Source organism: Barbus barbus, assembly GCF_936440315.1.
Source record: "Barbus barbus genome assembly, chromosome: 1".
NCBI classification, from domain to species: domain Eukaryota; kingdom Metazoa; phylum Chordata; class Actinopteri; order Cypriniformes; family Cyprinidae; genus Barbus; species Barbus barbus.
This window is the reverse complement of record NC_136729.1, coordinates 19,323,792-19,348,042: the sequence shown is the minus strand read 5'-3', so window position 1 is coordinate 19,348,042 and position 24,251 is coordinate 19,323,792. Positions and strand designations below refer to the sequence as shown.

At 36.2% G+C, this 24,251-nt stretch overlaps 4 protein-coding genes across 9 annotated transcripts; 2 read left to right on the top strand and 2 right to left on the bottom strand.

Moving 5' to 3' along the window:
* The first annotated feature begins 835 nt into the window (after nucleotides 1-835).
* LOC306873585 (transcription factor PU.1-like) lies at nucleotides 836-10,638 on the top strand. 6 transcript variants are annotated; one of them, XM_079422991.1, is made up of 6 exons: nucleotides 836-1,339; nucleotides 1,976-2,068; nucleotides 2,165-2,246; nucleotides 3,932-4,125; nucleotides 8,912-9,080; nucleotides 9,224-10,638. In XM_079422991.1, exons 1-6 carry the CDS (start codon nucleotides 1,298-1,300, stop codon nucleotides 9,535-9,537), a joined length of 894 nt encoding a protein of 297 aa, XP_079279117.1. In that variant the 5' UTR covers nucleotides 836-1,297; the 3' UTR covers nucleotides 9,538-10,638. The 6 variants fall into 6 exon arrangements, with proteins under 6 accessions (XP_079279117.1, XP_079279121.1, XP_079279118.1 ...); XM_079422992.1 differs by having other exon boundaries at nucleotides 985-1,339; nucleotides 2,168-2,246; XM_079422994.1 differs by lacking the exon at nucleotides 836-1,339 and adding an exon at nucleotides 1,353-1,512 and having other exon boundaries at nucleotides 2,168-2,246.
* On the bottom strand, nucleotides 9,796-15,094 carry LOC306873577 (uncharacterized protein). The gene is made up of 12 exons (XM_079422977.1): nucleotides 14,904-15,094; nucleotides 14,385-14,473; nucleotides 13,091-13,209; nucleotides 12,840-12,942; nucleotides 12,665-12,753; nucleotides 12,377-12,526; nucleotides 12,126-12,293; nucleotides 11,968-12,037; nucleotides 11,821-11,899; nucleotides 11,573-11,726; nucleotides 11,264-11,368; nucleotides 9,796-11,153 (listed from the first exon to the last, which is right to left on the bottom strand). The coding sequence occupies exons 1-12, from the start codon at nucleotides 15,008-15,010 to the stop codon at nucleotides 11,106-11,108; spliced, it is 1,281 nt and encodes a 426-aa protein (XP_079279103.1). The 5' UTR covers nucleotides 15,011-15,094; the 3' UTR covers nucleotides 9,796-11,105.
* On the top strand, nucleotides 15,089-18,998 carry LOC306873621 (uncharacterized protein). Its single transcript, XM_079423040.1, has 5 exons — nucleotides 15,089-15,491; nucleotides 16,825-17,023; nucleotides 17,146-17,283; nucleotides 18,254-18,306; nucleotides 18,500-18,998. The coding sequence occupies exons 1-5, from the start codon at nucleotides 15,421-15,423 to the stop codon at nucleotides 18,726-18,728; spliced, it is 690 nt and encodes a 229-aa protein (XP_079279166.1). The 5' UTR covers nucleotides 15,089-15,420; the 3' UTR covers nucleotides 18,729-18,998.
* Nucleotides 18,999-20,626: 1,628 nt separating this feature from the next.
* LOC306870026 (gonadotropin subunit beta-1-like) lies at nucleotides 20,627-21,813 on the bottom strand (the record flags this gene model as incomplete). The annotated part of the gene is made up of 2 exons (XM_079417056.1): nucleotides 20,627-20,845; nucleotides 21,640-21,813. The coding sequence occupies 2 exons, from the start codon at nucleotides 21,811-21,813 to the stop codon at nucleotides 20,627-20,629; spliced, it is 393 nt and encodes a 130-aa protein (XP_079273182.1).
* Nucleotides 21,814-24,251: the final 2,438 nt, after the last annotated feature.

Genomic DNA, 24,251 nt, shown 5'->3' with positions numbered 1-24,251 from the left:
CATACCATCAGCCATCTTATCTGTTAGGATGTCCTCTGTCTGCAGCCCAGACTCCAAGATGTGATCATTAGTTTATTCATGAATCTGTTCATTTAATTTGAAGTGGATTGGGTAGACTCAACGCTATCTCACGACCAATTCGTACATATTTTACGAGGTGACTAATTCGTACGAATTTGTACGATTTTTCTAAACCCAAGTGGTGGGTAGGTCTAGGGGCGGGGCTCAATGTAGGTCATTCGGACAAATTCAGATGAATTGGCAACTCGTAAAATACATACGATTTAGCAGTGATATCGGGCTGGTAGATTTTATTTTCTATTTACTTTACTTTACTTTACTTTACTTTTGTCATTTAGCAGACGCTTTTGTCCAAAGCGACTTACAAATAAGAAAAAGTAACTAAAACTAAAAAGTTACAACTCTATAAATACTATCTACCCACATATTTAAGAAAATAAAGAAATTAAATAAAATTAACACATGCATATAACAACAACATTTCAATAATAAACATATCAATGAAAAAATTAAATAAAAAGCTACTACTATCCCTTGCCGGTGTCCCTGCCCGGTGGAGTCGCACGGTAGAGTCGATGGTCTTTACACTCTTTACTTTTTTACTTTTGTCATTTAGCAGACGCTTTTTTATATATTTGTGATATATTTGTCCTCAGATTTGTTTTATTCACTCATGGTTTCACCTGACAAAAATAATCTATACTCTAAAAAATAGGAAGCCTTTTTAATTAAGAAAAGTCTGGAAAGTTTTTACATAAAACATTACATTTCCAAAAATGGCACCAATTTTTGTGTATTTTCATCCCACATTAAGGACTTTCTATAGAACAACAAGCACCATGGAGGTGGACAGGAAGAAGAGCGGTCAGCTGAGCTGTCTCTGATTGGCCATTGGGGGAGGTGACACTTTACGCCTATTCTAACTGCAAAGATAAAATCCCCACCTGCCATTACCCTAAAATCAGGAACCTCCAGCCAATACGCACACACTTACCCACACACCCCAAAAATAAAGAAGTAACAAACAGAAACTCTGTCCCTTTTCTACGGCCACTGCCAGGGTAGTTTGCCCTCTGCAGTGTCTCTCTGGTTGGCTTCTTTTTTGGCCCTTTGGATACCTTTGAGGCCCCCTGCGTGATAAGGTACGCGAGTTAGATCATTGGTTTCATTTGGTAAGAGGAAATTTAGCAGAGTTGAGCAATGGTACGGGGACAGTTTTGAAAGCCCTTGAGAAAGCATCAGAGTTGCAGATTGAGTGTCAGGCGGCGAGGAACCCATGCTGCATCCGTACAGAATGGAGGGGTACATCATCCCACCCGTGAGTATTTTTTATTCACTAAATGGTCCTAATATGGTGCCGCTGCTGTTAATAGATGCATACACAATGCACTTTTTGTTATATCGCTGTCAGCGTGTCAAACAACACTGCGAGGACTTCCCATAGAGGACATACTAGTAACCGAAAGAACAGCTGGATCGTTTTTCTTTTTTGTAATATTTGTGTTTGACATCCATCAGTCTTTTATATCTTTAGCATGATTTGTAAATTTTATGGTGTGTGTATATATATATATATATATATATATATATATATATATATATATATATATAGATAGATAGATAGATAGATAGATAGATATAGATTTACAAAAAAAAGAAAAAGCAGTTAGTGTCAGTATGCATGTATTGTTGTGCCAACCACTTCAAAACGTCAGTCTGTTGAGATTCGGCTACTCGTATTGGATCTAAACATCTTTATTGATGTGTAGTGGATCAATTAGAGACCCTTTGACAGTTTAGTTAATTCGTTTGGGTTTGGATATTACAAAATGCTAATCAATAAATGTCTTTAATTATAGATAACATGTAATGGTATGATTGTTGTAACAGGCTATGATTAATAAAAAAAATAAAGTGTTCTCCAACATGTATAATAATCATAATTTCTACATAGAAAGAAGAGAGTAGAGAGAGAGTAACCTGGACTGGCTGGATGTCACAGACACCGTCTGTACAAAAAGATTACTGGGCAGTTTTAACCAAAGATGTGAGGCTTTTCCTATATGGTACAGTGTATTATTATTTTGCTATTGGCTCCAGTCATTCAAACAGATCACCCTTTGTCTCTTATCTATTTTCTTAGCAGCAAACAGAGGAAATGTTTGAATCAGAGATGTATCGACCACCAATGGAATATCAGTATATCATTGACGACAGTCAGAATGGTGAGTTTGTATTTTATCCGTTATTCCTTGTAATTGAAAATTGTGTGATAAGTGTTTTATTTTACTCAGAAAATCTAATATCATTCCACAAATGGCTTCTGTTCATTGAAAAATAAAATAATGCAACTAAATTATTATCCAAAGTTAGACTTAGAAAATACAAATGTGTGTATATATATATATATATATATATATATATAAAATGTAATAATAATAATGGTGTTGATAGCTGTTGTCTCTGAGCCTCCACTCTTGCCCATTCACTTCCCAATGTCATTATTATAAACAGGTAAGTGATAACAAAATAAAAGTCATTCAGAAATAATCAATCAAATAATAATAATCATAATCATCAAACAATGGTCAAAATTAAAAACCCATAAATCAGATTTTATAATCCAAAAATTTACCAATAAATTTATAAACCAACTATTAATATAACTGGATGAACACATGTATTTAAACAGAACAACTTCAATATTTCTCCTTAACCACAGAATGTTTTTTTTTTTCATTTTGTCCCCCCCCCCCCCCCCCTTCAACACTAACACTAAATGGCCTGCATTTTTGAAGATGTCTTCTTATATATAATCAGTTTCATAGACATTACTGACCCCTAGCAAATAAAACACTTGTTATAACACCCAAAGAGGCCCATGTAAACAGCATCTTGTTATATTAAGCTAACGGATCAAAATCACACCCAGGGGCAGCTGGGACTGAACTGTAAGGGGACGTTAGGAGAGCGAGCGAGTGGAACCGGGCGAGTGACCTAGCACAAAGCAGGAAACAGATGCCTCTTTCTGACAGGCAAGAAAACTACAGACGTAGAACGACAAATATCCCCAAGGGCTTCTGTCCAAAATGAGACAATATAGCAATTTAACTATGTAGGTGTCTGAAAAAGCGTGTTAAACAGTAGCAGCAGTTTCTGACTTTGAGGCTGAGGGTGGTTATTGTGTTTCGTTACTGTATAGGGCTGTGCGAGTTGTTTTTGATACAGTTTTTGGTGACCTTTGGTTAGACCTTTGTGTTATTTAGTCAGACAGCTATGTGCTGATTTTCGAAAAAGTTAAATGACAGGGAAACTGAAAACGTTTCTGAGTTTCGTTATACAGCAGTAAAGAAGTGTCAAACAATTTATGTAACAGCTATTTCTGTTCACTGGAGGAATGAACACTTATGTTTCTCCAGAAAATGCCATAAACGTAATATACGGCTTGACTACAACTTTTATGAACACTAGTGAATTTCGTGAAATCAGATTGCTTACAGCGATGATGTGTGGAAAATTATTGAAAATGAAAACACATTTAAGTGACAGATGCACAAAATACTTGCTGAGGATTATTTTCTGTTTCTATGTGATGAGACTTAAAACAGATAAATAAAAAATCTAACCGTTAAACACAATGGCAATAAAAAACCCAACATGCTTGAGGCTATTCAAAAACTGCAAAGGAAATGGTGGTGTGAACAGGAAACAGGGCCACACTCAAAGGGCTTACAGTGTGAAAGTAAATGTAATTTCTTGCATGCGATTGAATTGACGGACAGAATGACGTGACATGGTTGATTTATTAGTTGCTTACACAAAGAGCATGTGACGTATTGTCATATTACTTTTGCTTGTTAAAAGATGCTTTCTGCTGATCCTCCGTTTCAACTTCACTATCCTTGTCTAGATCATACTTGGGATTATAATACACATCATGTCCATCCGGTGGATTTCGAGAACCTGCCGGAGAGCCACTTCACAGAGCTACAGAGCGTACAGCCACTACATGCATCGAATGTGCATCGCTTCCCAGAAGTTGAGTCAGGCCATTTTATCGACCCAGGCCTGACCGGGCATCACCTCACTCTGCCCCCTCCACAGGTGAGACCCGCATTAGCTATTAAACACCTGCTAATAAATACCACATCACTTTCATGCTTTTCACTTTCACGTTACAGGTGCAAACACTTTCTTGTATGTTTTGATGTCCTCACCATAGGCGTAATTTACGGGTGGGACGGGTGGGACATGTCCCCACCACTTTTTACCAGGCTCGATATTGTCCCCACCACTTTTAAAAAGTAACTGAAAAATAGATTGCGTAAGGTATGTATTAAGGAAAAGCACCATCTACAAATCGTCACTCTTCATAATCTAATTAATTAATTTAACAATTTTTTCCGCCGGTCAGAAGCTTTTCAACATCCTCAAAGATGAATATTAAGTCTCGTTGTGAAACTATCGCGAGATACGCGATATGCGTCATGGGATGTAGTTTCCTTTCCCTATAATTAATTAGTCTACAGATCATGTACCTCTTTTAAAATTTGTTTGTAGTCTACAATGTTAATACTGTATTTTAGTCTTAAGGTCTCTGCACACTGAGTCCGAAATTTTCGCATGCGTTTTTTCGCATTCGCAATCTTAAAAATTCGTCACGCACAGAGACCTTGCACACTGAGTCCAATGCGTTTTAATTAATCCGTTGCGAAAGAATTCGCAATACTATACAAAATGTCTTCAAGCAGTGAGGATGATTTTGTTGGCCTCTCTCTTTTTAAAAAAAGAAAAAGGAAATATTGGGTCCATCCAATCCTTAGATTGCACAGAGAGGAAGGAGAGTTCCACCTCCTTATCAAAGAGCAGCGGGATTATCCCGAGAGATTCAAAGTTTATTTCAGGATGTCAGTGCCTCAGTTTGATACTTTGCTAGCGATACTGAATCCACATATTAAAAAGAAGACCATCAATTTCCGTGAACCAATTTATCCTGAACAGACTGTCTGAGGTATGGATACACACACAGACACACTCACACACAGACACAGACACACACACACCCCGAACTGCGGCATCGGAAAGGTGCGCGCCAGGCATAATAAAATAGGCAACAGCAGTTCTTTATATTCTGTATCTTTGTATTCCGCAATTTGTTTGTCATAAAGTGCTCTGTGCTGCAAGACGAAGTGTATTAATTTGTTTGACAACATTTTGGATTTTGGCTTTCGCTTGTACGGTGGCTCTGAATGGTCAAAACACCTTCTCAAAGCATCTCAAAATGCTTTATATGGATGCGAAAAACGCAAAAAATCGAACCCGATCCGATTTTTTTTTTGACGGACGACAATTTCGGAGGCAGTGTGCAAACGTGATTGACAACGTGAGGTCGTATTTATTTTTCAACGGGCGAAAATTTCGGACGAAAAATTCGGACTCAGTGTGCAATGGCCTTTACTGTGCGTGGCTGCTTCACTAAAAAGCTTCTTATATCACTTCCACACTTTCTTTTGGACATTTTGTTGATGTTTTAACATTTATGCTATAGGTAGCTACATTTACCGTTAACTAGCCTTTACATGTGGGGTGGGGGAGGAAAAAATATAGCTTTTATAAAAACGTCATAAAAAAAGATTCGTCAAAACAATTTAATTTATTTAATTATTTAATTAATAAAGGTAGTTTAACTATTTCAAACACAAATGAACTCTCATTCATGTTTTACACAAGGTTTTGCGTAGTTCAGGATTGGTTAAATTATTTGATTGGATGAGGAAACATTTTGTGGGCTTGTCTTGACTCTTGACGTAATGTTGATTCTTCGTTCAACGCGTGCATTGATCACACCTACTTTTACTAGCAAGTTGTCCTTTTAGCAAGTTGTTCCACATTGTGAATGTTACGTTTTGCTTATTTGGATGTTTATAGACATATTTGTGAATGTGATGCATGTGTGGAAATTAAGTGCATTTCCAACTCTGAACTCAGTCCCCAAGTAAATTCGGTTATTAAATAAACAAATTGCAAAACGTTTTGTGCGGTGTCCCCACCACTTTTCAAAGCAAAGTTACGCCACTGGTCCTCACACAAGTTCTGTGTGAGCTCCTGTCACATTATTAGTAATGAGAATAACCATTCTGTTGAATACAGTGCAAGAGACATTTGACAACAGAGAAATCTTGCTTTTATTTCTATAAAACTGGGTTTGATATCATTTGGTTGAATTTATCGGGTGCTTCGTGACACAAGCGGGTGTTGATGCTGGTTAGGAGGTTGTTGAAAGCATCTGTGCCCAAGCTATTGCTCAACTAAACCTTATCCTGACCAACACTCAACAGTGTTACCATTACTGCACACTCATCAACTGCCATTACACAGAACAGGCCCATTACACAAACAAAACCACTCTTTATTGTGACACAAGCATACAAGCACACAAGCGTTACAGCTTGAAGACAGTTAAAACAGGACTTTGCACACACACAAACATGCAAAAAAGACATCTGATGTTAGCAATTGCATAGAAACTATAAGGTATTTTAAGCCTTTATTAGTTTGTTTTATGCAGTTAATTAGAAAATAGCTACATTCTAGAAACCTTCTACACCGACTGCTCTGTTTGCTTGACCTTTTGGTGTAGTTTTTGCTGATATTTGAACAAAAAAGAATATGTGTGTATATTGACTGCTCTGTGGGTGGAAAATCAAAGAGAACCTCTTGAAAGAGATAATTTAAGATCTCTTTTGCATAACGCAGTGATTGATTTCCCTTCCTTTGGTTGGACTTCTTCTTGAAGGCAGACTCTAACCATAAAGTCTATCGCAAAAGAAAGCTTTTCCTTTGTAGACGTCCTTGTAGGAGGAAGCAGAGATCCGTCCTCGTCAGACTGATATACTGCCTGTACTACAGGCTCATTGGAAGGTGCATGATGCTTGGAGAAAAAAAGGGTTTTAATAAATTTTAGAATAACTTTATAAATTACAATTTTGATGGTTTTGAAAGAAGTCTCTCATGCTCGCCAAGGCTATATATATTTATTTAATAAAACATTAATATTGCAAAGTATTATCATTTTTAAATAACTACTTTCTAATTTATTATATTTTAAAATGTTACTTATTTCTATGATGGCAAAGCTGATTTTTCAGGGGCCATTCCTTCAGTCTTCAGTGTCACACGATCCTTTAGAAATCATTCTTGTATGCTGATTTAGTGCTCAAGAAACATTTCTTTTTATTAACAATGTTGAAAACAGTTGTGCTGCTTTAGATTTTTGTGGAAACCATAAAACCATACATTTTTTCCCTCATAATTCTTTAATGAATAGAATGTTCAAATTAAATATAAATCTTTGTAACAATATAAATGATTTATATTAACAAATATAAATAATTGTTAATACAAAACAATATATTAATACAAATTAACACAAACCATAAACCATTAACACAACGTAAGAAAGAGTCATCATTTTAAACAGTAGTCTAACATTTCTGAACCCAAATTACTTGTTACATATTTACTTGGCCATAAATATTGTAAACTGTGGGACTGCAGTAGTTTACCATGGTAATCATAGTTCTGCCACAATTTAAGTTTACTTCAAACAGTGTAAACTTTTTTTTTTTTTTTTCTATAAATATAAATATTACTTTGATGTGAGATTAATGCCAAGCAACCACATTTTTAATGCTAAGCCACAACAATAACTGTTTTGGCGGAAACTGCAGTTACCATGGCAATTTCTAAAGGGGCTGTTCTGTGAATTCAGTAGCAGTTATTCTGTAGATTAGTTATTTACGCCTCAAACCCTAAGCAATGACAGCTTTTTTTGTTTTTTTACATTTAAGCCTTGTATGTACAAGTATAACTGTATGAGAAGAGCAATTATTTATTTATTTTTTTCATTCGGTCACACTTTATTCCAGTGCTCGCTATTAACAAACCATTAACTGTGACTTTTGTCTCAAAGTTCTAATTTGCTGCTTATTAATAGTTAGTTAGGTAGTTGTTAAGTTTAGGTATTGGGTAGGATAAAATATGTGGAATATGGGCTTTGTAAGTACTAATAAACAGCCAGTATATTATAGGCTTGCTAATAAGCAACTAGTTCATATTGAGAATAGGCCCCTATACCCTAAATTGTTACCAAAATGTCAAAATAGTATGACTATCATGTGTTTGTGAGGACACTCTCCTCAAATCATCAGACTTTTCAACTGTCGTGTCACAAGAAATTGCCACCCCAGCATTGTGTGCAATCGCATGAAACTGCTATCCTTGGGTTTTTGTAAAGGCTTTTTACAGTGAAGCGGTTTAACTGAAAAAAGTGAGATTTTTGTTTTGTTAGTTTGTTTTCAAATACACTTCTTAATTTTGAATTCATTCTTTCATAATGCTTTCCTCCTTCTTCTCTCTCTCTATACAGCCACAGTGTTCTATGGATGCCCTTGCTGTTAACAAATAAACTCCAAATATTCTGCAGCTTGAAGTTTTACTGCACTGTTATATCGACAATATATAAAAATGTAAAGTTCCTCTTTCTTAATGTTGAACAAGGCTGAAATCTCCAGATGACATGTCAAACCACCTGATTGCACAGACATGGTTTCCTCACATATAGAGAATTCCCCCCTTTAAAATAAGGATTCTTAAATGGTTATATAGAGTTTGTGTTTGCTATATTCTTCTGGAGAAAAGTCTGTAAACTTAACAGATAATGTACTGGTAATTTTTTGCCAGGATGTACATTTCAAGTTTTGATCAGCATTTTGATCCCTGGGCACCAGTATGTTACATAGTTATAGAATTAAATTTAATTTGTTGATTCTAATTGGAACCTAAGTTTTTTCAGTGCGCTCTCTGATTATTATATACTTTGTCTTCACAGATGGCGTATTTGCCACGGTCATCTGTATGTTACCCTCACAGTGTACAGCCGTCTCCTCTCCAGCGCAGCTCAGATGACGATGACCCCAGCAGTCACAGTCCTCCATTAGAAGTGTCTGATGAGGAGTGCATGAGAGGCCACATTACATCAACAACAGGAGGAGAGCACGGTAAGGACAAAAGCTAAGACCAATCTCACCTCATAAGGACACAACATAGTGATCTATGGAAAGTGGATAAGTGAAGCAAACCTGTTGACTTTTGCGATCTTCTAGAATCTAGATGTAGGTGTTAATTTCCTTTGTTTTTCAAGGTAACAAGAAGAAAATTCGCTTGTATCAGTTCCTGCTGGACCTTCTGCGAAATGGTGACATGAAGGACAGCATCTGGTGGGTTGACCGAGAAAAAGGAACATTCCAGTTCTCTTCCAAGCACAAAGAGGCTTTAGCACACCGCTGGGGCGTACAGAAGGGAAACCGCAAGAAGATGACCTACCAGAAGATGGCAAGGGCGTTGAGAAACTATGGCAAGACTGGAGAAGTCAGGAAGATCAAGAAAAAACTCACCTACCAGTTCAATGGAGAGGTACTTGGGAAGAACCACACAGAAAGGAAGATTTACATGTAAACATATGCATACAAAAAGCAAGAAAGAGGGAGAAAAAGACTTGGAGAAAACAAGAGAGAGCCTTTTTCCTCTATGAAAACAGCGAATGGACCAGAAATCTTATGATTATATTTTTCATTCCTTTTTTAGTATTCACCTTTGCATTAATTAAGTAACTTTAAGTTTTTTAAATTTCAGTAGCTTTTGTGATGCAGGACCAACATTTTCATGTCTGTATAGTGTGTAGATATGGGGAAAGGACACATTTAAAGAGCAGATACAATGACCAAAGTGGGTAGTTTTTATAAATTAGACAAAAAACTATTCTCGAGTGAAAGACAGTTGCAAACTTCACCACCACGCATGATGGAAAAAAAAAAATCACAAAAATACAAAAAGCAGAAGTGAAAACCAATGACACAGGCTCACACAGCACGGAAAACTCTGTCACGTCTGGGTAACACACACACACACACACACACGCAGAGAGACAGATTCTATGTTCATGCTTGTACTGTCTTTATCTCAACATTACATTCCATCTGAAGAAAATGAACAATCTTTATAGAACCATGACAAATAAACATTAATTGTCAATACAAAAAGTGAGTTTGCTGTAAACCATTAGTTCAAAAGGCTGTATCATATTTCAGGGTAATTTCTCAGCAGTGTAATGACTCATTGCAATCGTTTAAATGTAACCTTAAAAATAACAAGAATCAGAGCCTAAGCGCTGTGGGGAAATCTGAGTGAACAAAACAGACCCAATGCATAAATAAAATATTTCAATTGACCTTTTTTTTACAAGGATTGACAAATTTTCAACTCTATGCTAAGAACGTGTTTACACTGATAGATCTATGGCCAGGTGGAGTGACAATTCATTATCCTTTTGATACAGAATTCTTAATGACTTGGATTTGAATTTAAAACCAAGTTAGTATACTGTTGTTCCCAAAGGAATTTTAATGGCATTCTCACCAAACATGAAATTTCAGGCCACATACCTTCATCAGACATCCTTTAGGATCAACAGTATGCCAATTTTGTTTTAAACTGAATCCGGTTTCATGTTTTTCTATTAAAAATGTTTAATTCTATTAAAAAATTCTTAAAAATGAATGTGCCATATCTGTTATTTTTGTATGTGCATGCTTTTCTGCATTTGGATTAAGTTTTTAATGATGTAATACCCTCTAACTAAATATGAAAACCTACTTCTCAGCAGTGTAACCCGCACCCCTTACACAGCGCGCAAAAACAACCTCTGAGCGCCCCCTGTCAGCAAGACCACTGAACTGCTGAAACGATATTTACGAATGTTATTTGTCTTTTCATGTATTTAAATAAAATATCATAAAATTTAAGTTAATTGATTACATTACATTTTTCTTTACACAGGAATTAAATAAACCATTAAATAGTGTTACTGTAGGGGGACAATGCACATATTCCTGGATTCACAGATCCATTCTGTGATTTCTTTACCCTTAGAGGTCATCTGATGATCATGCAAGCACATTCTACATTAAAGTCCTTTTTACAGAATGCAAAACAGGTTTCCTCTATTTGAATAAAAATAAATCCAATCAGGAGGTCTTCTGTAAGCTGGAGGGCTTGACAAGAGGAACATACCACTGTAGGTAAAGAGGTTGATCAATAAGAATATCATTTAAGTTATGCGGTCAAACAAATATCAACAAAAAAATAGAATAATTCTGCAGAAATACAACAATGGTAGGTATACCTCTTCTGTCATCCCTGCTGTCCTCCTTCCTTCTGTGTTGAATGGAGGCTTCAAAAACCCTTTGAAATGCAACTTCACCAATTCATGGAACGTTTTCAAGAAATCCTGAAATATATTGAGGAAAAAACAGCTTTCAAGCTAGGAAACAGACTACTATCTAAGCATTTCAAGCCTATTTGCAGTAGCAAAGGCATGTTTTAAAAAATAAAACATGATTTTATGATTAAACACTTTACTTTCACAGTCATTTACAGTGAAATTTTACACACCATTTTAATTTTACTGTTACATAGTCGTTAGATCTCTTACCCATCCTTCTTTTGAGCAGATGTATGTGAACCATCTCAGCCCTGCAGCCACATGTGTGATCTCATCAGTATAAATCACCTCCAACACCTTCACTGAGCTTGTGTCTCCCTGAGCAGCGAAGCGGGACAAAGTCTGAGGGTGCACATCTAAACCTCTGTGCAAAAACCATGCAAAAATACAACTAAATTGATATTTTCAGGTACACACACGAAAATAACAGAATCTGACAGACATGAGATGTGTTTTACCTGGCCTCGTGGACCATGTGCACTATAGCTAGCCTCGCCAAAAGGTCGTGAGACGTATCTGTTGCCGACTGCCACAAACCTTTTTGAAAAGAAAAAAGTGAATCTCTAACATCACCTATGTTAAGACAAACGCATGAAAACACTGACCGTTGTGTACTGGTAAAGCACCAAAGAAGCTGCCAAGCTCCATAATCCTTTGTTCTAGTAACTGATAATGCTGCAGGAGAAGTTGATGTCAAATTAATGATGGTCACTTAGTTAGCATTTAGCCTAAATAAATGAAAGATGTAAACATATATACACACCTTGGCTTCATCTCCTGCTACTTTGACAAAGTCATCAAAGAACTGGCGAGGTAATGGCTCACCATTGCTCAATCTAAATGTGGAGAATCTTGCTATCACATCCCAGGACAGGTCTATTGCCCACTGCTCTATATTAGCAAGAGAGTGCAGTAAAGCAATCCTACTTGCCTGGTGAAACAGAAACATTTTTATTTTGACCTAATTATTCTACTGAAGAACATAAACTAGTGTCTAACCAAAACAAACTTTACCAGTGTGCCACCCTTGCCCCGTTTGATTTTTCCAGGCTCTACAACAGTCAGATTGTCTTTTCTGTTAGGCTGCGCAGGAGGGTTGGCCTCGCCAGTCTCTGTTATTTTCCCGCTGTCCCAGTTCTCTTGCACTATCTTGGTCAATGAAACCTACACAACACAGAAAAACAAACAAGCAGAAGTCGTAGGACGATTTATTTTGGGCAATCAGAAAGTGTCTGATAAAACTGAGATGTGGTGAATGATACTGTTTAGTCAATCATTACATGTTAAAGGATATTTCCAAACCTTTTCCTGCGGGTCTGCGGTGTGAAGGATTCTGGTGGCCCACATGCAGAGTGTGTTTTCAGACGAATTTATTTCCACGGGCAAACTATCTGCAAAGAATCCAGCACAAGCATGCACTGTGTACCATAACGTGTCATACTCACAATTCATATTTTTGTATTCCGTCATTGCTCACCTTGGTGGGTTATTTTTGTCGCTGGGATGGGACAGAGGGACAGTGTGCTCTGGATATTTATATAGACTTTTCCATCCAGTACACGGACATCATACACTTGGTTCTGGTGACAAAAATATGAGACACATCAAGAATGCTAGCAGTTTGGTCACTGTACGTTAAAGGTATAGTTCACCCAGAAATAAAAATACAGGGTGTGTAAATGACAGAATTTTATTTTTTGGGTGAACTATTCCTTCATAACAACTTGCCTGCAGTCCAGTGGAAGAGGAACCAGTTTCAAGGCTAAAATCGAAGTAATGCCATGGGCAAATCAGTGCCAGTTTCCCATTACCCAGATCCTCAATATCACCTTGCTCAAGTGGGCCCCCTGTTAAGCAATAAATCATTATATTCAGATATTAAAACAATTTCTTCATTTTACTGTATTAAAGTTATGCAATATTTTCATAAAGACCCATAATTAACTTGCATCACTGTTTTGTCAGAAAATGTTTTTAAACTTACATGTATTTAAAAATCAGGATAAATATATTCAATTAGAGATAAAGCAAATATAAAACAATATCCAAGCAAACGTCTAATGTATCACTAACGTTTCACCTAGGAAGTGGAAGTTATATCAAACCATCTAGAAAGATGATGATACACAGGGCAACTGATACTTTGGGCAATGTTGCCATCAATGGGCATCCAGGTGAGACACAGGGACAGGGCCCACGTCCAATCTAAAATATCCAGATAAAAATTTGTTACCCATTCTCAATGGGAAAGTGACCCAGCAGCATTGGTCCAGAAAAGTTGTCCCGTGTATCATCAGCCTCAAAACTCTCTGTGCAAACAAGGCTTGTGAGGGAAGTCAGAATAAGGCCAAGATGGTGATAATGGAATAAAGACACAACTATACAAAGTTTTGAATAACATTGTCTTGTATGGGAGGGCACAAAATAAATTATAATTAAAAAGGAATCATATGAAAGCATAAAAACTTAACAGTTAAGTAGTTGCGATGGTCGGATGACAAACTGAATCTAAAACCAAAACCACTTTTCATCTAAGAAAAGCCACATGCCTTGCCTACATAATGCACAACAGTTCTTAATATCTAACTAGAGTTACAACTATGTATTTAAATATGTGGGTAGATAGTATTTATAGAGTTGTAACTTTTTAGTTTTAGTTACTTTTTCTTATTTGTAAGTCGCTTTGGACAAAAGCGTCTGCTAAATGACAAAAGTAAAAAAGTAAAGAGTGTAAAGACCATCGACTCTACCGTGCGACTCCACCGGGCAGGGACACCGGCAAGGGATAGTAGTAGCTTTTTATTTCTTTTTTTCATTGATATGCTTATTATTGAAATGTTGTTGTTATATGCATGTGTTAATTTTATTTAATTTCTTTATTTTCTTAAATATGTGGGTAGATAGTATTTATAGAGTTGTAACTTTTTAGTTTTAGTTACTTTTTCTTATTTGTAAGTCGCTTTGGACAAAAGCGTCTGCTAAATGACAAAAGTAAGTAAAGTAAGTAAGTAAAGTAACTAACCTTCATGTGGGCAAGATGAATCCATAGCCCAGAATTGATCATCCTTTGTATGCACCAGGACTATATGCTCTCCATCATCAGAGTAAAACCTTAAAAATATTGTTGCTATTATTTTGATATATTTTCATAAAATAGGTAAATGTGTATGTATGAAGAAATATTACACTGACATTAATTTTCTTAGTGAAAATACAAATATCTATCTATCTATCTATCTATCTATCTATCTATCTATCTATCTATCTATCTATCTATCTATCTATCTATCTATTCATTCATTCTTTAATACATGCACGTGGTCTCACTTTTGGACCCCACTGTATTTCTCTAATTTAAGACATTTTTTGCCCATTGTAAATTATGTTTTAATATAACAGCCATTCAAAACAGATGAATTTTTAATGTAAATCAATTTACACTTTTTTAAAACCTCCTTTCCAAAAAGTTGTTTTACAGAACATCTTATAACAGTTCAAGAGCATCATATATTTATGTGTGCATTTATACAAAGGCGCTTACTTCGTGCATAGTGACTTCAATTTAGATTTGTCTCCCACACACTGCCAGTTTCCAGCCTCGACAATGTCTTTAAGCGCATCAACTAAATCCTTCTCGAAGTGATCCATCCTTGCACCTTTCACTATTTTCCCAGATCCATGTAGCTACTATAAACACCGAGGGAAATGTTTGTTAAACTTCCGGTTACGACTTATTTCAAAATAAAAGTTACAGGTTTACTTCTTTTTCTTTCTCTTTTTTTTCATTAGCTTATTTTTGAAGCAAGTGCTCTTTAAAAATTGTTGTTTTGACTATCAAATATTGAAGCAATGGCTTATCTCCTCACAAGTAAAATACTACGTGATCTCCAACGAAACTAAATGGATGGATGTGTCCAGTGGCCGCCAAACAAATATCAGCGCATGCGCAGTTAACGAGATCCGCGTTTTGATGCTCCCGCGGTGCTGCTTGTGAAAATGATTGTAGTTCGTGTGAAACAATAACAGATTTTCTAAGTTTTTAACTCGAATACGGAACCATGCCTATCTCCTGTTCAGCTATTGATTGCTCAAACCGGTTTGCCAAAGGGTCAGAGATCAGATTCTACAGGTAACGAACATAATATGACTTATTTTTTTAGAGAAGTGACATACTGCCAAGTATGGTGACCCATACTCGGAATTCGTGCTCTGCATTTAACCCATCCAACGTGGACACACACACCGTGAACACACAGTACACACACACCGTGAACACACACCCGGAGCAGTGGGCAGCCATTTATGCTGCGGCGCCCGGGGAGCAGTTGGGGGTTCGGTGCCTTGCTCAAGGGCACCTCAGTCGTGGTATTGAGGGTGGAGAGAGCGCTGGACATTCACTCCCCCACCTACAATCCCTGCCGGCCCGAGACTCGAACCCGCAACCTTTGGATTACGAGTCCGACTCTATAACCATTAGAGGTTTCATAGATAACATGTAACTTATTGTTAATACCTAAAATACAACTTTCTATCTAGTCAAGAGGCAACACTATCTTTACCCTTCTTGCTTCTTGTGGCTGGCGCGTCGTGTTTGTCTGTGCTCCTCTTTTCACTTTTAATATGTAACGTATAGTCGATTAGCGATGGCAGCAGATATGGATATTATAATTAATATTACAACACAATTAACATGTTTGAGTTTAGGGGTAATTGTTGTTTTTACGATGTGCAATTTGACAATATCGAGTATTTTGCAAAAACCAAACAACACCTATGGAGTGCACGCTTACATTGTGATGTAGTCTAGACTACAGTGCACGCGCATGTGTTTCACGGCATGAATCAGTCTATGAAAATGCATTAAGAAAGATCACAAAATTCAAGATATAGGGGCAGAAAATGTATATATTTATATAATTTCATATAGTTCAAAAATCACACGAAGAGTGCTATTTTTCTTCAAAAATAAGCATGATTAACACCTCTGAGCTGCATTAAATAGTGTGAAAATACATCTAAATACCACTTCAGAAGCAACTTCTGCAAAGATTCATTTTCATTTGTTTGGTAACAGCCTAAATGTCTTATCATTCTAATTGACTGATTAAATGTAACAATTTGACTCAAAAGATGCACACTTTTAAGAAAAAAAAAGGATTTATGAACGGTAAAAATGCCCATAAAAGTTAAAAATCAATTTAAACTTATGAAAAGATTAATTTCTATCACTGATGTGAACTGACCACACAATATGAAGAATATCAAAAACTGCAGCTGTCCACGGTAGTCAGATATCAGCACTATAACACACTCTGCAACATATCGTCTAATTATCGTTAAAAAAGGACTTTTAACAGCTGATATGATAGTTCATTTTAATCTAGGTGATTTGCTGTATAAGCTGTATTGGAAGTAACAGTAACCAAAGGAGTTGCGGCCGCCTTTTCTTTCTCTCTGTTCAGGTTTCCAATCAGCAAGCCTCAGCTAGCCGAGCAATGGGTACGAAACCTTGGGAGAAAGAACTTTGTTCCCACTCAGAATTCCTGTTTGTGCTCGGAGCATTTCCAGCCTGACTGCTTTCGTGACTATAATGGAAAACTGTTTCTCAGAGAGGATGCCGTGCCAACTATTTTCACAAACTCTGGAGGTGAAGGCACGAAGGTGCGTGTCTTTTCACTTAGTAGAGTTATTCTTGTTATCCAATTCAAAAACATCAATGTAACTGCTTCAGCGATGCAATCCCACTCATTGTTTTATTCATGGTGTTTATTTTTTGCTTATAGATTGAGTTACGGAAAAACAGAGGTTTAGTGGCAAAGGATGCAAATGATTCCAGTCGGTTTGGTTCACTTTCTGATAAAGACAGAGCCAAAATAATCACAAAAGACAGAAGACAGCCTATAAGAGACTCTAGCCTGAAGGTAACACATGCACTGCTGAATATGTAATTACTAACACTTTCTTTAGTCTGTTTTTAGCTTCTCTTAAAGTCATTAACACATCTGACACTTTTTTTGTTCTTTAATCTCATGGAGAAAAAAAACTCATTTTCATATTTGCTGTATGTGTATTGAGCAAATGTTAAAGGTGTTTGGCCACAAGGTGTCAAAGATACAAGGCTGTGTATATATGTTGATTGCACAGCAATAGTGTGTAAAACAGCATGAAAATTGAAACATGGATAATGTCGTCGCAAGATTAATTGGAATGCACAATGAAAAAACATGATTTCTGAGAATTGTTAAAAACGGAGACACTCTTGCAAATTAACTCTTCAATTGCAATGTAAGACTAGACTAAACCTTTTTTGTCATTACTTAAGGTCTTAAGTTATAGGAGTTTTTTTCTGGCATTTTAAAAAAGGAATTCTAAATAATTTTATTATTAAAAAGTATGGAACAAAATAAATAAAAAAGGGAATGCAGAATTCTCACAATTCATTTTTTTTTCTTAATTCTGAATTTACAAACAACGTTTTTTTTAATTTCGTAATTTCTGCGTTTACTTCTTGCAATTCAGTTTTTTGTTGTTCGCCAAAAAATAAGGTAATTTGACATCTCACAATTCAGACTTTTCTTCTCAGAATTTTAAGTGGTATATCTTGCAATTGAGGAAAAAAAGTCATATATAAACTCAGAATTGCAAGGGGGGAAAAGTCACAATTACCTTGTTTTTTTTATCTTGTATCAGAAACAAACTTCCATAGAAAGTGTCTGCAAAATACCCACAAATTTGAACCATGTATTTTTTGAGCAAATCTGAAATGTGCTTGGCCACAAGGTGTCAAAGAATTGCTTCCTAAAATAATTGGTTCCATTTAAATAGGAACAGCTATAGTTCAGCTGACTACTTTTCCCTTTGTCAATCAGACATTTCTTTTCTTTATTGCAGAGCAGAGGTGTGAATGACCGGAGACGTGCAGGGAAGGTCTCATTAGGTGACAGGTACCTGTCTTTCTAGATTCTCAAACTCATGACCACATCACCTCACATCACTGAAGATTAGCATATAAATCACGGTTTCAGTTAATTGAATTGCAGTTGTATTCAAAGTGTTATATATGGTGTCTTAAGCAATGGAGAAAAAAATGTTTGGATGAACTTACCCCGTTTTTTGCCATCTTTCTTGTTCCTGCAGACAGACCATGTCACTCAAGAGTAAAGTGTATGACAGCAAAGGTCTGTTGATCTCATGTGGAAGAGATCTCTGTGACTGTCTGGATGTAGACTGCATGGGTTGCTTTTACCCATGTCCCGAGTGCGGGTCGCGGAAGTGCGGTGTGGAGTGCCGATGTGACCGGAAATGGTTGTATGAGCAGGTGGAGGTAGAGGGAGGAGAGATCATTCGCAACAAGTTTGCAAATTAGCTAACTTTTTGGAAGACGACCCTACTTCTGCTTCTGAGCAAAAAAGACTGACATTGGCCTGGTATATGGACATTGCAGAAGTACTTGCTTCATTTTCTATATTGTTTATTTTTTAAATGTAAAAGTTTAATAAAGAATGATGTCTTATGTTTTTCTGTTTTTGTTGCTATCACAGCTGTTTTCATCTCTGTAATCTATCCAGGATAGCTGTTTCTCTCCCTTGAAATTTGTTTTTACACTTACAAAAATAAAATCTGACTATGAATCAGCACTGCGCCCTCTGCTTAAAGGTTTTACTAATATGATCTTTTAACCTAATTTCAAATGCTGTGAACATTTTGGAAAATTGATCTTTTATCTGAATCACTCTATATACTATATATATATATATATATTTTTTTTTTTTTTTTAAATACTAAGCATAATATGTAGCGCTTGTTTTATTATTTAGTTTGTTCATTTTTAGCTTGTTGATTTAGTCAGTAAACCGACTATGATGATATCCAGAAACCTGTTGGTTTACTGCAGGGCACTTTAGTATTTGTTTGGTGATATCATCTATTAGATGTTGTCTAAGATGTTTTTCTAATTGTCCCATTTGTCTCAGCCTGCACATTCAGTGCGCTCCACCTCGCATTGCAGTGCTAGGAGCCAGGAACGTCAAGATGAAGAACAATCTGTCATAGGCCCAGTTTGCCTTGTAGCTACACAACAATAAGAATGTACAAACAGCAAGAAAGTCGACTTGAAGCAGGGATAATGTATTGCAAAAGCACTCAAATGAGGCAGAATTTGATGATTTTCAAAACATTCCCATCTAGACAGGCAGTTTATCGAGGGGAAACTGCCTGGGTGAAGCTTTTTCCAGTGCAAATAACGAAGTGCAATTTTAAAGATGAAGCGTTGATACAGTTGTTTAAATATTATAATACTTGCAATGTAAGGTGAGAGTTAACCTTTTATTGCCATAATTTGAGGCCTTGCGTTATAGTTGGGAATTTCTGCCAATTTTCAAACAATGAGTCAAATTAAATTTGGAGTAACAATTAAAATAGTGTTTGCAGTGTGCCAATTCAAGAACATTATACATGCATACGTGTACACAGATGATTTGTTTCTCATTAACCTTGTAACCTTTTAACTCCTAAGCAACTGTAAGTCATGCATGTTCCCGTTTATATGACACCTTAAAGAGCATCTGTTATGATGTAGTGTCTCTTGTTTTTATCATCTGCTCCTTTTATTGGAGTATTAAAGGCTCTTTGTGATGTGCCCTAACCCATTTCTCTATTTATATGTAAGACTACCCATTTTCCCGAAACTCTTTGATATTCATGTTGATTCATTACTAATTTGATTATGTAAATGTAGTATGGTTTCAGTGAGTTTGCTCAACGTATCAGAGAAAGCATCCTCACAGAGAGAGATTTTTACAGTTGGTCTCAGAAGGATAATTATAAGCTCAGGTAAAAACGCACGAATTTCACAAGCAAAATTAACGTGTCTGTGTGTAAGCGCTTGGGAACAGATGGTTTATCACAGGAAATGAGTTCTGTTTACGCTATGTGTGAGCTGTTTTAATGGTGCAGTTTGTGCCTGACTGAGATTGATACCAAAGCCCACAGAAGATTCCAGAAACACAACCGGATGAAACAGCACCTCACAGATGACCTGTCAGGAGCTTTGAGCCAAGGCATCTTTTATACTGATTAAAAAAATAATTATATTTAGCCTTTAATGGGCTCTTGCAATATGTTATATTTATTGATGCTTGCAAAAAATATGAAAATGTTTCGTAATTGTTTTATTCCATTATGCAATTTACATGGTATTATGAAATATTCAGAATTGTACAAAAGGCTTTCAAATGGTTGCAGAGCGGGGTTTGGTTTCCTTGTCTAATGTGAATTGCAGCCGAGTGTCTGCTGGCTGAGAACTCCACAGTCTGTGATGTCAGAGTTACACTTGCTGCATTCGCAGCTGAGGGCCACTGGGTAAGTGAAAACAGAGTTAGCCCTGGCAGGGCAGCCTTTAAACTCATAGGTCTCATAGGTCCATTCTCTGAAGTTACAGGTGTACTGGTAGGGCAGCATCAGTGGGCTACGGTAAACACTTTCCTGACAAAAACAAGTTTTATTTTAGTTCCCTTTTGTCTAGTGCAAGAGCAAGAATGAATGTCGTATTAATAAATAAAAAAGCTCTGCATATATACTTGAGAGAGAGAGAGAGACATATAACAGACATATATATATTAGATTATTTAATGTTGTTAAAGAAGTCTCTTATGCTTACTAAGGCTACATTTATTTGATCAAAAATACAGTAAAAACAGTCATATTGTGAAATATTATTTTAAAGTGTAATTTATTCTTGCGACGGTAGAGCTTAACTTTCAGCATCATTACTCAGTCTTCAGTGTCACATGATCCTTCAGAAATCATTCTAATTTGCTGATTTGGTGCACAAGAAACATTTAAATGTTGAGAGAATTTGTGCCATTTAATGTTTTTGTGGAAGCCGTGACACTACTGTTCAAAAGTTTGGGGTAAGAATGAAAAAAATAATAATAATCTTTTATTCAGCAAGGATGCATTCAGTTGATCAGAAAATACATTTATGTTACAAATGCATGTCTATTTTAAATATGCTGTTGCTTTGAATTTTTTTTATTCATTAAAGAATCCAGAAAAAAATTAAAATCATGATTTCCACAAAAATATTAAGCAGCAAATAACATTTATAATAACAACACCAAACACCAAATCAGCATATTAGACTGATTTTTGAAGGATCATGTGACACCGAAGACTGGAGTATGAGCTGCTGAAATTTCATATATATAAATTCACATATGTTAAATGTGCACAAATCCATTTAAAAGAAAGGTTAGAAGAATATTACTTCATCCTACCTGTGTTTTGCAAAGCCCGGCACAGGCAGTGGTGTCAATCGTGATGCAGCTGCCACATTCCTCACTTTCCACGGTAATGGAGATATTGGTGAGCCGACAGCTGGACCTGCATTCTGATCCTGCCCTCATTAGCGCTGGCAACAGCATCACCATAACAATGAAGCGCATCCTCATCTGGGATTCAATGCGAAAGTGTGCAGCTAATCAAATACAGGTATTGCAGTGGGTAAAGTATTAGCATTGCATTTTGTATCCATCTTGGGCTTTATTGCATAATTAATACATTTTTGTAAAGAAAATCACTATTAAAAGGACAATCTAACCCAGACCACAATAAACCAACTCACATTGTCTGGACATAAACAAAAACTGGCTAAAATATAATTAGTTGAGCAACTAAGATGAATAAATTTAGATTTGGTTTGGGAAAAGCAACTACCAAACACATTGAAATTGAAGTCAAATTACTGATATAAAGTTCATGCTGATATAAATATAATTGCTAAAATACTAATATAAAGTTATGTCATGTCATGTCAGTCCTACCTGCTGGAGTTTCGCTTAAACAATATCCTTTCACCTCAGTCCACGTGGACACTTATACCCTCCTGTAAGATGTGACGCCCACATCTAGTTGAGAGCAGCCATGTCATATCATACTACTGCATTTGCTTTTGTGGAGGTGGCACAAATCCCCAAAAGCCCTATGGCCATGGCATTCAGTCTGGAAGAGGCTTAGACAGAACAGGATCCATGTAAAGGCCACCACTGATGTTCTGCTTTTCAAGGTCAGTGTTCTGCAGCACAATTCCTGATTGAAAATCACTGTTACAACAGCTTGTCGTCTCTAAGAGATCCTCACTTGGCTGCTTCAGCAATTTATTTTCTGCAGGAATTTTTAAGAATATTTCACAAAAATCAATCAGTTTTAGTTTTCCACAGCATCTGTTCAGTTTTTACCTGGCTAACTTTTGAAACAGTCTCTCATAACAGATGGAGGTGTTTTTTTTTTTTTTTTTAACTATTTCTATGTATTGATATTTGAAAATTATACTGGCATTGAGATGCTCATGGGCTTTGAAAAATGTAATGGGTAATTTGATGCATTAAATTGATAAAAGATGCAATAAATCGATCAAACGTGACAGTTTGTTCAGATGTCTTTGACAGATCAAAGACATTTAGATTTTTAGATTTTAATATACTTTTTAATTTAAGAAATCTCTGTTTCAAATGAAAGCTCTTCTTATACAATTTCTATTATTATTCTTTTAAATAATCCTGAAAAACCTGTATTATGATTTTCACAAGAATATTAAGCGGCAAAACTCTCTTTTTTTCAGTTTTGATGATAATAAGAATAATTTTTAGTAACTGAGCACCAAATCAGCATATTAAATTAATAAATTAAAAAGGATATAACACCCCCCCCCCCCAAAAAAAATCGAAATGTTTACTGTCGCTTTTGATCAGTTTAAAGCATCCTTCACTAATTGAATGCATTAAATCAGCCATTACTCTTTTCAAAGCTCATGAGCATTTCAATCTCCATTTAATTTTCAAATATAAACATAACAAGATATATCTAGCAGTGTACATAAAGACTTATTTCAAACATAAAAATCTTACTGACCCCAAACTTCTGAACATTTTTTTATACAGTATATAGTCTTCAAATCAGTCCTCTGTAAAATAATTGTTCTAGCATTCATTCCATTTAAAAGCAGGCCTAGCCATTATTGCCTTGACCATTATCTGTTTTAAAGTTATACAGTGCCCCAGATTTTCATTTTGATTGTGTTCATTTTCTTTAACAGATCTCAATCTGGCTCTACAGCTTTTCATCTCCAGCTCAACTTTGACAAAACAAAGCTCTTTTTTCTTTCAGCCGCCCCCAGTCTCTTTCCATCGCTTTTGAAGGTTGTACAGTCATTGACTCCTGATGTGTACAGATCTTGGAAATTGTCCAAGATGACCCACTGACCTTCATTTATCACACTGCGACAAGTGCCCTATCCGAATAAGGCTTTTTAATGTAGAGATCTGAAATCTGCCTTTTCACTCCCATTAGTACATCCAAAATGCTTCTGTCTGACTCTACGTATATATCCAGTAATTCTCACATTTACTCAGGTCTCAATGTACTTCTCACTGCTGCCACAGACATATTCAGGACCCCATTCCTGGCCTACAATGCAGTCAGCACCATTATTCTAATAACTATAAGCCATTATCCAATCGCACACCCACAACCTTCACCCTACAGTCAGAATCTTTACTCTCTACACATAAAGCAGCCATCCTGTGTGCTTGCCTACAATGACTAAATGTTGTCTTGTGAAATACTGCCCCCTTTTATTCTGTATAGTGCCAGCTGCAGCCTTTACAAAGAATAGACAAGTGTATAAAAAACATAAGCTAAGTCCAAAACAAGCTACTCAGGTGGGGTATTTGAATCATAAAACAGTAAGAAGTCCATTTGTCAAGATAGCAAAGGTTGGTCAAGGCAAACTGTTTTAACAAGAGCAAACATAACATGCTGCATAGCTAATGAGCTGGATCAAACAGCACAATCATTCTGATAGCACACACGCATTTCCCCCTCTAAGACA